Genomic DNA, 12872 nt, shown 5'->3' with positions numbered 1-12872 from the left:
GACAAACGAGACAAAAATCATTTAAGCTAGCAGATCTAGGAGACTCTCTCATTGGTGCCCGTCCTGCAAGAAGGAATAAAGATGCCTTGTTGAAGTTTCAAGTAGTTTATTCAGGTCAAGTAGCTTAATCAGTAACGTAGGTAGATGGACAAGTGTTTGTGTTCTAATACATTACATTCAACAGGTCAGATTTTCAGGGCAGTTACAGACAATGGCGGGTGAGTCTGGGGCAGCAGATTAGAGGAAAATCTGGGAAATGGAAAAACAATGACCTAATCCCAATGCTTACAGCTTAGTCTCTTATTTAAATATTCCTGAAAGTACTGTGAGGGTTTATCAGCTCAGCAGCTTGTGGAACCTCATTCTTAGTTAAAAGGCTTTTATTTTTATTTTTAACAAACAAAAAATGACAATACACCACAAGCAACCACCATAAAACTTTATTTAAGAAAACACTTTCGCCTGAGCTTCATCAGGTCCATCTGATACAGTGATTTGTAGAGTGGTTTACAGTTTACTTAAGGAAGAAACACCAAAGCTGGCCCAATGGAGAAATTGTATCAGATACAAGAAATGTGAATAAAAGGATAATGGAGAAATCAATAATCTAACGGCATTGGTCAATAATCTAACGGCATTGGTCAATAATCTAACAGCATTGGTCACATACTCCATGACATAAACTGTATTGTAGGTGCTGTAGATGTTTGTTCCAGAAGACAGGCACATGGTTTTGGCATCCACTTTCAGCTGGGATGGTTTCCTATACGTTGGATGTGATGGAAATGATGACTCTGCCATAAGCTTATGATGTATTTTTGATGAGAAAAGCAGACTGCGCCAACGATTGTTCGATGGTGTAGTAAGACAGGAGGTAGTCACTGTACAGCAGAAGTGATGCTAAACTTGAAAAGAAGTGGGATAACTAATATCATATTTGTGTTCAACTGGCTAACTGTAATGTAGTACAAATGGTCAAATGAAGAGTTAGAGGAACAAGTGTACAAACCTTATAGGTTTAAAGCTGTTTTTGTAAAGGGCACATTAATAATGGGAAGGCCATAATTCATTTGTGCAATAATAATGCCCTTTCAAACAGTTGCTGTAGAATTCACAATACTTCTATTTAATAGTCTATTAAGTCATGAGAGTCAACACAGGACTCTTCTCCTTACACACTGAATATGGTGTTGAAAAATAAAATGGAATCCAGCAAGATACCAAGATAGCATTAAAACCATGACTGTTGTAAATGCATCAGTCAGATTCCACTGTACTGAGCATTTTGAGAATACAGAGGAGAACTATAAATTTACTTTTAGATTCATCAGATGGCTTGTGGAGGACTCTGTTTTTCAAACTTAAAGGCTGCTGATGTCTTTTTGCAGTAGCTTTTAAACAAGGACACTGTTCAATAAAAAAGTTACTTTTACACTAAGATATTCAGAAGAAACAGAATTAATAAAACACAATGAACATGGGAGAGAACCGTAAGGGAAACTCCACAGTTCACAATTATAGGTTATAGTGGCTAAAGTAGCAATAAGATCTATACTAATGTATCAAAGAAATCTTTAATGAATATGAAACCTAGACACAGTACAGCTTTCAGGCTGTTAGCACAAGAATCATGGAAAAATATTATGGAGGAAAGTCCCCAAATCATTGACATAACTTAAATATTGCTCTGTGTTGCTAGAATAACGTCAGTGCAGCTGTTAAATCATTCCTCCTTAATGTAATATACTGACACTGCGCCATGTCTGTGGTTACTATGTAATAACTGTATTTAGTTTAATAAAACCTTTTCTTCCACATCAGTGCAACGGTTAAATCATTTCTTCTTAATGTAATACACTGACACTGTGCCACGTCTGTGATTACTATGTAGTAACTGTATTTAGTTTAATGAAGCCTTTTTTTTCTTTTATATCAGTGCAACGGTTAAATCATTTCCTCCTTAATGCAGCAGAAAAAAGTTTAAGCAAACTGAATACAATAGCTAGATAGTGATCATGGTCTGGTTTGGAGTCAGTGTATTACATTAAGACAGGAATGAATTAACACCAATTTATCAGAAAAAAAGTTTTACTAAACAGAATATAACAACTAGATAGTGATCACCGGTGCAGTTTCATTATTTCAGAAGCCACATGACATCTGGGTAGTGGCAGCTAAAAGTGCTCATGAAAGGACAAGCTCTGGAGAACAATGAAAGCGAATGGAATAAGTCAAACAGATGGGTCAGGTAGTCATCAAATGTGAAAACAGAGACTAGATATGTACTTCAGGAATAGAATGCATCTGTCAGAGTGGGAGACTGCTATAATAGTTGAGGTGTTTACCTTTCAGACCCAAGGTGCAGGATTTGATACTCACATGGGGCAATTGGCTAGGCTTAAAATGGCTCACAAAGGCATTTAGCCTACTACTAAACCTATGAACCTATTTAGTAAGGCATGAAGAAACCTTCTGCAGACCTGATGGGGACAAATCTCACCCACCTTTTTGTGATGGACGGCAATTCTACAGTGTTTAAATGTGAGGAAGGAGAGCAGGGAGGAAAAAAATACAGCCTGTCCTAGCCAAAATCAACCTCCCCAAGGGAAATGTAGGGTAGGTCAGCCAATCGGACTATGGAAAAACTGTAAAATCAACCCATTATGTAAATAGCAGTTAACTGATACGTTTCAATAAAGTCTTGCACATACCTCTGTTTATAATCTTGTTCAAATGGTTAAATGTCTCAAATGTACAACTTAGATATTTTCTCCCATGTGTACCTTTTGATCTGATAGTGATATAGTACCGGCTAGGTATTCCTCTCTACAGTACTGTAATAATGTGCTGCGTGCAAATGAATATCACAATGCCAGTAGGATTACTTTATATCTCTTCTGTACCAAGTAATGCAATTTCTCTTAAATGTCCTTTAACAGAGGATGCCATGACAAGCCCACATAATATGACAATATTTTATATAAAAAAATGAAGCATTTGTGGTGGGCATGTAATCCATGCTAATCATGGATATTTAAGGATCTGCAAAAGTTACATCAGTAAAGATTTAAGTGAAAAGAGTAAACTGCATGCAAGATGACAGGGATGACACTGATCAGAAAAACATTTACAGCAGTTTAACATGAATGCATTATAAAAATGACATTTAGACTTAATATTACAATGTCTCAAGGATAAATCCTTTTTTCTCTACTCAACAGCTCTCCACAGAATTGCAGCTAAACTGGCCACTTACTGTGAATTTAAATTTATTGTAAAAGCCAAGCTTATTATACCTTTCACTGCTGGGTAACCCGTGAGTGTGCCACCTCAGCACATCCGAGGACTCCACCAGCAGCATTTACACTCTGCTATGTGAAGCTGAAGTAACAAGGTGAGAAAGCCTTTAGTAGATATTTGAATATGGCATGCATATCGAATGGAATTGTACAGATTTATATGCACATGTATACAAAGAGACACAGCCTCAGACACACAGAATCGAAAATGATCAAAAAGTAGTACAAAAAAAAAAAAAAAAAAAACAGTATTTTGTGTGTGTGTGTGTGGGGGGGGGTCTCTGACACCCCCACAACACCTGCTAATTATATACACTAACTCTGAGACTGCACAATAGCAGGGCAAGGGCAATCTCCCTTACTGGCTGCAATGCGATTTCGCACAAAAAGAGGATGGCAGGCTGAAACACAATGAAACAGAACATTCGCTTTATAGGTGTTTGGTCTTATCAACCACCATAAAAAGCGTTTGCTCTTCTAAACTGTAACTATATATATATATATATATATATATATATATATACACACACACACACACACACACACACACACACACACACACACACACACACTTGCATTCCCATGCACCTTTCTACTTACGCCTAAAAGAAAAATGTATCTAATTATAATATCCCAAGACAAAACTAAAAATATAAGCTATTGTTGCAATGATCTTGAAATGTTTCAGACAGTGTCTATCTTAAATAAGTTACAGCCATGGAGTAATGACAAGATCTATTTTTTAACCAGCTGTTTTAAATAAATCAGCAATAGCTTATGATCATATTTTTGTTGCTGTTCATTTTGTAGTGTACTATACAGATGAATCCCTGCAAGTTTGCAAAGCACCTATTCAAAAAGTATAAATGTGATTACAAAAGATTGAAAGGGAAATGGGGTTCAGCATATTTACTAGCATTCTGATGCGTGGGTTGAAACATCACAATTAAATGCCTGCTTGTTGACCAAGTCAATGCACTTACTGTACAAATGGTCTTCTCTGGGAACAAAGTGAAAGGTGGTAAACAAGTTACTAAAGAAGGTGAGAATAATTCTTAGCTAGTCTACACCTCAAGGAAAGTGGAAAGCATGAAGAGGGAATTGTCAGCAAAGCAGTCAGTGTGAAATTACTAACAAGGTTCGAGCACAGCCATGACAGAATAATTTAGTTAGACAGAGGAAGATATAGAACTTGTTTGCGACACCTGAATCATTCTGATATTGGAAGAACATATCAACAGGATGGAATGATGACTGTGAAATACATAAAGGGGATTACAGAGCAGATTAACACAAACAGAATGGGGGTGGGTGGGTATGCTGCAGCTAGCTTCAATTGGATTCATGCTATAGGTCTGCCTTAGCTTGCCCTGTATGTCTGTGAAGCAAAGTCAAGCACAACCATTTAACATTAAAGTAAGCATGTCTTTCAAACTAGTAACACAACGACAGAAATGTACAGCTGCAACATTTAAAAATCAGCAGCAATTAAGGTTGCTTATGTTTGTTTGCATAATCACACAAGCTTAGCTATGGTCTATATGCATACATGCATGTATATCAGTTTTGATCAGTGTCCCATTCCTGTAAACAAACTTATATAAAGACATCAGTACACTCACTGGAGACATTTTGTAGGGTTATCAAATGTTTCTAGAAAATAAAAGAGCATACCTCTCAATCTTTTAGCACATGAATTCTGGACAAAACCAAAAATAATGGGGTAAAAAGCCTCATATTCAGAAATCGACTTTAAATGCGACTCATATAAACTTAGAAAGTTGCTGGAATAGTAGGCGTTGTCTTAGTGTGTATTTTCTGAATGATATGAAGCCTGAAACTCAAATGTATGTCATTATTTAATGATTTCAGACCTCAGTGATTTGCCAGAACACACATTTTATAAGGGACAGAAAAAAATTAGACAAAAATCTGAACATTCTGAGAAATTCTGGTCAGTTGAAAGGTATGTAAGATAGTCACTAGAGCAAACCTGCAAAGCTTAGTAACAACCCCCGCTTACTGTGACCACAACTTAACATGCTGAAGTAGAACTGCAGCAAAATTATCACAGTAAATTAAACTGTCACAAACATAATAACAAGCTTAAATCACCCAGTTTTTAACAGTACAAAATACACTTCTTAATAAAAATGCACTTACTACAAAAACTTCACAAGTATCTGTTTGCAAAACGGCAAAGTTGATAAAGATAGGCCTGCATCTATATATACCATTATATCAGGTTTATAATCTTTCTTTATTAAAATGTGTTACTTTTAGTCATTGTGGCAAATAGTATTATATTAGTTCATTTATCCAGTGATAAAATAAAAATCCTGTTATCATATACTCTCAGTAGTCATATTACAGCTTTTTCATGAAAGTGCTTTTACATCTTAAAATTATATCTTCTACATACAACCTTTCAACTTACCCATGTTACCATCTTTGAAATGCATACACAGTATGAATATGTATGTATTTTCAACTGTTTTTTTCAGAACAGTCGTCAGGTGCAAACCTTTATACAAACAATTGCTACATTGCACACATAGGAATCCTATTGCCCAAGTTAAGCATCTATCAACTAAAAAAAAGTAACACACTGCCCTTTAAACTACAAAGGTTCCAAATAATTTTGCAGCTCTGGTCCCACTCCCAAGAATTCTGCCATAGCTATTTCCACACTCCTGCTGTCAAGAAATGCTTTAATATATGAAAACAGGAAAGAACGAAAACAAGAAAAAAAAAAAAAGATGCTTACATGAACGCATATCAAACACAAGGAAAATTTTGTACCTCCACCAGGTAAGTTCCAATCAGCAAACATAAATCAAAAAGCTAATGTGCTGCACCTGGGACCTGTGGAATATTATTGGCAAATGAGTGAATGGATAAAGTGATCCTTTTTGTAGTCATGGTGACAGCTACCTTAGATGCCTCTTCTTCTGGGCTGTTTCAGTTCTTATTTGGTCTGCAGTCCGGGCTTCATACTGTGCACTTCAAATAAATGCAGACTGACACTCAACAGCTACATTCAGCAATGACAGGGCCATCTCTGTGGTGCACATATGATTATACCAAATCCCTAGCAACTATTTCATTTTGGAAAGATCTTAAATGTACAATGAAATATTGCCGACAACACCATGACAACAAATAAAATCTTACCAGCTGGATACAAAAAATTCAGATATAACACGCATTTTTTTCCTGCAGATCTGGTTATTTGAAAAAAACTGAAACAAATGACACTGCGTTACACAAACATCTCTGATTTATTCACTGTAGTTTCCTGGCAACAAGTGGCAGTATAAGAGGAAAAGACTGATTTTTGTGATGCCTGGTTATGTGTCAAAAATCTGTCATATTTAGGGAGCCCTAAACGTGAATTGTGCAATCAAGGGATTTGACAGAAATGCAGCAGTATTCACACTCAGGAGTTCCACTTAGCATTAAGCAAGGGTTGCAGTCCAGACACCCATCATTTTGTATCAACCCTAACTCTAAATGATTTTCCATTATTTCCATATAGAACATTAAACAAATGAAAGGATTTGTAGTTCCAATGATCTCTGTAAAATGCCGAGGTTGTAAGAACCATTATTTTATTGTACTGACACGTTGAGAAATACATGGTCATTGTTTTGGAGATTTCCTGAACAGGTCAGCTTATTAAATATAAGGTTTGATGGCATATCTCAGACAGAGGACACAGTGTGTAGGGGAGGGGGGGGTTGTATGTATCCTACCATAGTTCAGTAAACCTTTATTGTATCTGCAGTAGTTTTTAAACTTGGGACTCAGGAAATGAATTCAATCGCATGCCACACTATGTCACTCAATCTACACCTCTACAGAGGAACACCAGAATTACGTTACCATATTACTGCACATCTGTACATCTACAGATCTGAAGTTATAGTACATGGGTAAGCAAATCTGTTGTCATGATGATGATGATGATGCACAGTTAAGATTCTACAAGACAGTCCTCACTCACAGCAGCCTATGAAACAGATACTTTCCTCATCTCTGTTATGTTTACATAACCATTTTGTATTCAACATTAAAAGGTATTACTACAACAAATAATGTCAGGTATGCCATGCTAATTAAGAAAGTAGAATCACTCTATTTAAACCGTCATTGAGGGGGAAGTACTTCACCACAGAATTATTTTAGGAATTACTGCCAGAGTTTACAAAAGTATAACAATGGCTTCCCTGCGAGTCATTTACAATACCACTGACAAACACAGGTCTTATGTTATTATACATACTACTGAAGTTGGGAAGTGGGGCAGGATCCTTTACCAGGTCAGTCACATAATGGTGATTAATGCAAGAGAATTTCATCTACTTTAATATTAATATATATATATATATGTATATATATATATATATATATATATATATATATATATATATATATATATAAACATTATTATCTGCAAAAATGCAGCTTCAGCACCTTGATCTTCTTGGATTAGTAATTCTGTTATAGTGCACTGAATTTCTCCAGCTAAGAAAAGATGCCAAATTGTTACAGGCATTGACTGAAATAAAACAACAATGCCTAAATCAACAAAAGAAATAACTATTTTATGTACTTTCATTTGGACTTATTTACTTTCCCTTGTATTTATGAGAAAATTAGAGTTATATGTGGAAAGCAAGCACTGACTTGTTGCTCTTAGACCAAAGCATGAGGTGGGTGTATGCATGTAAGAAAGCAACTTCAAATACATACAGCATGGATTAAAATCCAGAACAGTTCCCCAGTGATATAGCATGTACAACATGTAAGATGAAACTGCAACAGTTCATAAAACCAAAACACAGCAAGATGAATACTTCTGGTATTGCAGTACACATTTGAGTCCCAGTAAGCAGAAATGCCTTTTCAAAGTGACCATGACATTTCCAGTGCTAGAACTATGGCGACTTCAGTAGCCATGGCAGAACTATCCCATATGAAACACATGATCAATTATATAATTTGATGTACTTTCATTCTAGTAATATTCTGTTTCTATGGTAAGAACACAACAAATACTTTCAAGACTCCTATAAAAGCAACACTGCAATTAGTAGAGAGAAGGGAGTCTACAAATATTAAGACTGTCTTCTTACTCAATAACTATACTGGTTACAAAGCATTATTTGGTTATTGACTGAATAAACCATTCAAATGGCCCTTTACAGAAACAAACAGGACCCACGTGGCAAATACATGCATGTATGCACATTAAACAAAATTAGCTAACGTATAAATGATGCAACAAACTAAAGGAATAGTCGAAGGCATAACATCATGCCCCCATATAAGATCAAACTGTAGTTTAAACCAGGAAAGAACATATTCATACTCATAAAAAGCTGGCCAGTGCTGTCTAGGGAATAGCTTCCAGTTTGAGGTCAATATGCAAGCATCTACTTTCATAGCAGTAGTACAACCAGCCACTACAGAAAATCATTCCTAACTCTCTCTTCCTACAGACATATTTTTGTGTTAAGCAAAGTGGATACTCACAGCAGAATACTGTCATCAACATAAGCAGATGTAAGGCACAAACAATAGTTATGTATGCTTATTGAAAATGAACAGACACCTGTTGAACTTCAGGACAAGCAAGACATGCTAATCTGCCTCAACACAGTTACTTTCGCAGCTTCCATGAATTCTTGAAAGCAAACAAAAAAAGGAAACTGGAGGGATGCCGATGACCTTCTAGAAGACAGCTACCTGTTCCCAAGTAAACTGGCGCACAGTGTCGGTAAGAAACTAAAACACAACTTTTGTCATGAAAACGAATTTACCTTTGCCTCGAACAAGATGCCATGCTGGAATGCTTCCTCGTTGTGCAGAGGGATCCGCAGGTCGTGCCCATCATCTACCAGGTTGTATCTGGTCTTGCTCGGCATAATTATTTGCTGCCACCCGGTCCCACCAGTAGATTTAAACCACTTGGATGCTAACAGCGCTGCTTTTTATTTTTAAATGTAAGGCTGCAAGGCGCTTGCTGAAAAGGAGGAACACCTGTGAGACTCAGAACTTTTGGTTAGGCAGCGAGTGGTTCAAGACTCGCCTCCTCTTCCCAACTTCTTTCCCACTTTGCAATTAGTTCCTGTCAGACATGGAGGCACACGATTCCACAATAGTTCAGCAAGGGATAAACATCAGGATATAAGGAGCAGGATCCCGTAGCTTCTGACTATTGATCAGATAGCACAAGCACAGCTTCAGCACAATATTGCCAGTAAGTTCGCCGATGTCTGGCACTTCCTCTTCCTTGACGCGGAACTGCCTGATCCGGGCGGGTATTCCAGATCCTAGGGATCGTCCGTGACAGATTCTACACTTGCAGCGTCCGTATCTCTGCCTAGGGCTACTGCGGGATGATCCCTGGCGGCGCAGTGAGCCCTATGCAAACCAGACCAGCTTATTTTGCTTTCTGCCAACAAGCTTTTTTCCAGAACGGGGTACGATTCATTTTAGCACACCAGTACTCTTTTACCTCCTATCTTGCCTTCCTCCTTGCCTCCCTCCCTACAATCGGAGCACCACCATACCAGTCCCCGCCTCCTCCTCCTCCCACGACAATTGATGGTTCACAGAGGCCGTCCTGATTGGTGAGCACCGGGAATTTCCTTTTCTCTGATTAGCTGTTCTAAGAGGCATCTGCCCCCTGGGATTGTTTATGATTGAGCACCCGCTTTCATTCACCGGGATAGACAGAACTGGAGTAAGGTACCTAGTGGTACCAGGCGGAGGGAGGGTTTATTTACTTTGCCTTACATTCTCACAAATTAAACTGTCAGAGTGATGCGAAGTAATGAAAGTCGAGGAAATTGTTCTGTGTTACTTACAAGTCAGCAATGCTACAATATTAAGCAGTAAACAGTGCACATGTCATTCCTATACTGTTGTAAGTCTACTTCGAGCTCTCAGCTCCAGCCCCAACGCACATAAGCTGCACTTCTCAGCTGTTGTGGTCATCACCTGTCCTTGTTCTCGCAGAACTTCCAAATTTAGCAAGCCAGAAAAAAATGATATTCTGATATTTCAAAGAAAGATATATATTTTTTCTTCTATATTGCGCAGAAAAAAAATGTGCACAATATAGAGTAAAAATATAGAGCGGAAAAATATTACTGATTGCTGAAGTTTCTGCAACAATAACAAGCCTATGAAATAAACCAATAACTAGTATTTTATAGTGACTTGAAAATATGAGGCTCTGCAGCACAATGTTACTTCCCACTTGACTTCTGCCTTCTAAAGTACTAATGATCTAAAAAATGATACCCCAAATTTTACTACATGCCACTAACCATATTAGGAATTGTGCATACAAATTATTGTAAATATTCAAGCCGTCTTCTTTTTCTTATCAAATTACTGCATGCTTATTCTCTCGTTCCATAAACTTCAGTATATAAAACGAGACAATGACAAACAAATCCTAGGGTGTGGCAGGCGGCTTCTAATTTTCATTGTTTTCAGACGCCCTGATTTTTGCAAGAATTTCACATGAACAATATTTTCAAACTACCTGTTCTTGTGTTCATTGTGTAACTAGTAAGTAAGTAAATAATTAAATAAATAAAACATGCCACTAAAGTACTGAGCATGATAAATTAGCAGCTAGCCTCTGACCTGTGCATTATGTTTTGGGCCTATGGCATTTAAATACATGGAAAACACCCGCAATCTATTGTTAAAAATAGTAATTAAAAAAAATCCCTATTTCAAAAAACAAAGGAGGCTAATAGCATAATGCACAGTACAGAGAATAACTAATAATTTCTCATTCTTAGTATGATTTGGATGAACTGTTAGTATGCTACAGTGCAACAAATCAAATAGTTAGCCAGCAATAAAACAAGAAGTTAGAAAATGTATTGCACAAAGACATTTGTGCTGCTGTAAAAAGACAAAACTTTTCAAAAACAAATTCAAGAACAGAAAGTTGTATTTAGTTTTTACTCTGCCGCATTGCAATGATAGAGATGACATGACAGAACAAGTTATAAATGCCTTTAAGCAACTACAACACATCTGCCAATATCCAATTAAAATATCTAGAAATAAAAATAAAGATAGAAAGTATATATAGATCTATATATATATATATATATATATATATATATATATATGTATATGTATATATATATATATATATATATATATATATATATATATATATATATATATTTATATAGCCCAAAGTACCTTCTATCTGGAAACAGTTCGACACTCTTCCTATTCACAAAGGAGATAACTCCACTGAAATCTCTAATTTCAGACCTATCGCTATCCTCTCCCCTCTCTCTAAAGTCCTTGAGAAATGTATACACAAACAAGTTATGAATTATCTCACACAGGAAAATCTGCTCACTCCAACACAGCACAGCTTCCGTCCCAAACATAGTACGAACACAGCTCTATTATCCTTTCTTAACACCATAACCCTTGCTAAAGACAACCACAAACTCATATCTTGCCTATTCCTTGATCTGTCAAAGGCTTTTGACACTGTCTCACACTCTCTGCTACTTATCAAACTTGCTGACCTAAATGTCTCCCATGATACAGTAAATTGGTTCTCTAGCTATTTCTCTGATAGGCAGCAGTCAGTGAGATGGGATTCTACACTTTCTACCCCCATTTCAGTAAGAACAGGTGTCCCCCAAGGATCCATTCTTGGATCTTTACATTTTAACATCTTTCCCCACTCACTTCACTCCTCCTGCCCGCATTCTAGCATTGTCCAATATGCAGATGACTCTAAAGTCATCACTATGTCTAATTCCCCCTCAGAACTTCCAATAAATACCCAGATGTCTTTCAACTCAGTAGAGACATGGCTCAGTAATAATCAGCTTATCCTCAACCCTAAGAAAACAAAACCACATTAAACTATCTTTCACCATTAGGTCCCTCAACAATACTCCTATAGAAGTTGAAAATAGCACAAAACTGGTTGGTATTACCATTGATGACCAACTAAAATTTGATATTCATATTAACAAATGTATCAAAAAAATCAATCAAAAGCAATGACTCCTGTATAAGAATAAAAAATTCCTCACCACCAACGCTAGGATCTCTCTTACCTATGCTTACCTCCTACCCAGCTTAACTTACTGCTCCCAAATATTCACAAATCTCAACTCCTCCTTACTTACCAAATTAGAATCAACCTATCACAAGATAGATAGGTTTTCAGCCCAACAAACATATAAATCTCACCACTGTGTCTCCCTAAAATACCTCAGCTGGCTTGAACTACCTCACTTTTTCCTACAATTGCAACTCCAAATGATACACTCCAGTCTATATCAGCCTGGCTTCTGTCTTAGTTTATCCCCCCTCATCTCCCACTATTCCCCCACCAAACTTTGTTGAAGTGCAACACAAGACCTATTAAATATCTACAAACATAAATCCAAGACAGGGTCCAACTTATATAGCTATAACCCCTCTATTACATGGAACAAACTCCCACTAGAAATTAGGAACCTGACACATCCTAAACAATTTAAGTTAGCCACCAAAGACTAT

General features: G+C 36.9%; 1 protein-coding gene across 1 annotated transcript in view; it reads right to left on the bottom strand.

Annotated features, from left to right (window-relative positions):
• The window catches only part of LOC122813522 (carboxyl-terminal PDZ ligand of neuronal nitric oxide synthase protein-like), a 2813298-nt gene extending 2803453 nt beyond the window's left edge, over positions 1–9845 (bottom strand). The window contains exon 1 of the mRNA XM_044085881.1: positions 9125–9845. Within this exon, the coding sequence (XP_043941816.1) occupies positions 9125–9229 (105 nt within the window). The 5' untranslated portion in view covers positions 9230–9845. The remainder of the gene's footprint in view (positions 1–9124) is intronic.
• Between the last annotated feature and the right edge of the window lie 3027 nt (positions 9846–12872).

The sequence above is a fragment of the Protopterus annectens genome, chromosome 10.part0, assembly GCF_019279795.1.
Source record: "Protopterus annectens isolate FY-2018-M chromosome 10.part0, PAN1.0, whole genome shotgun sequence".
Taxonomy (NCBI): Eukaryota; Metazoa; Chordata; order Ceratodontiformes; family Protopteridae; genus Protopterus; species Protopterus annectens.
The sequence above is the reverse complement of the archived record's forward strand: the minus strand, read 5'-3'. Positions and strand labels throughout refer to the sequence as shown.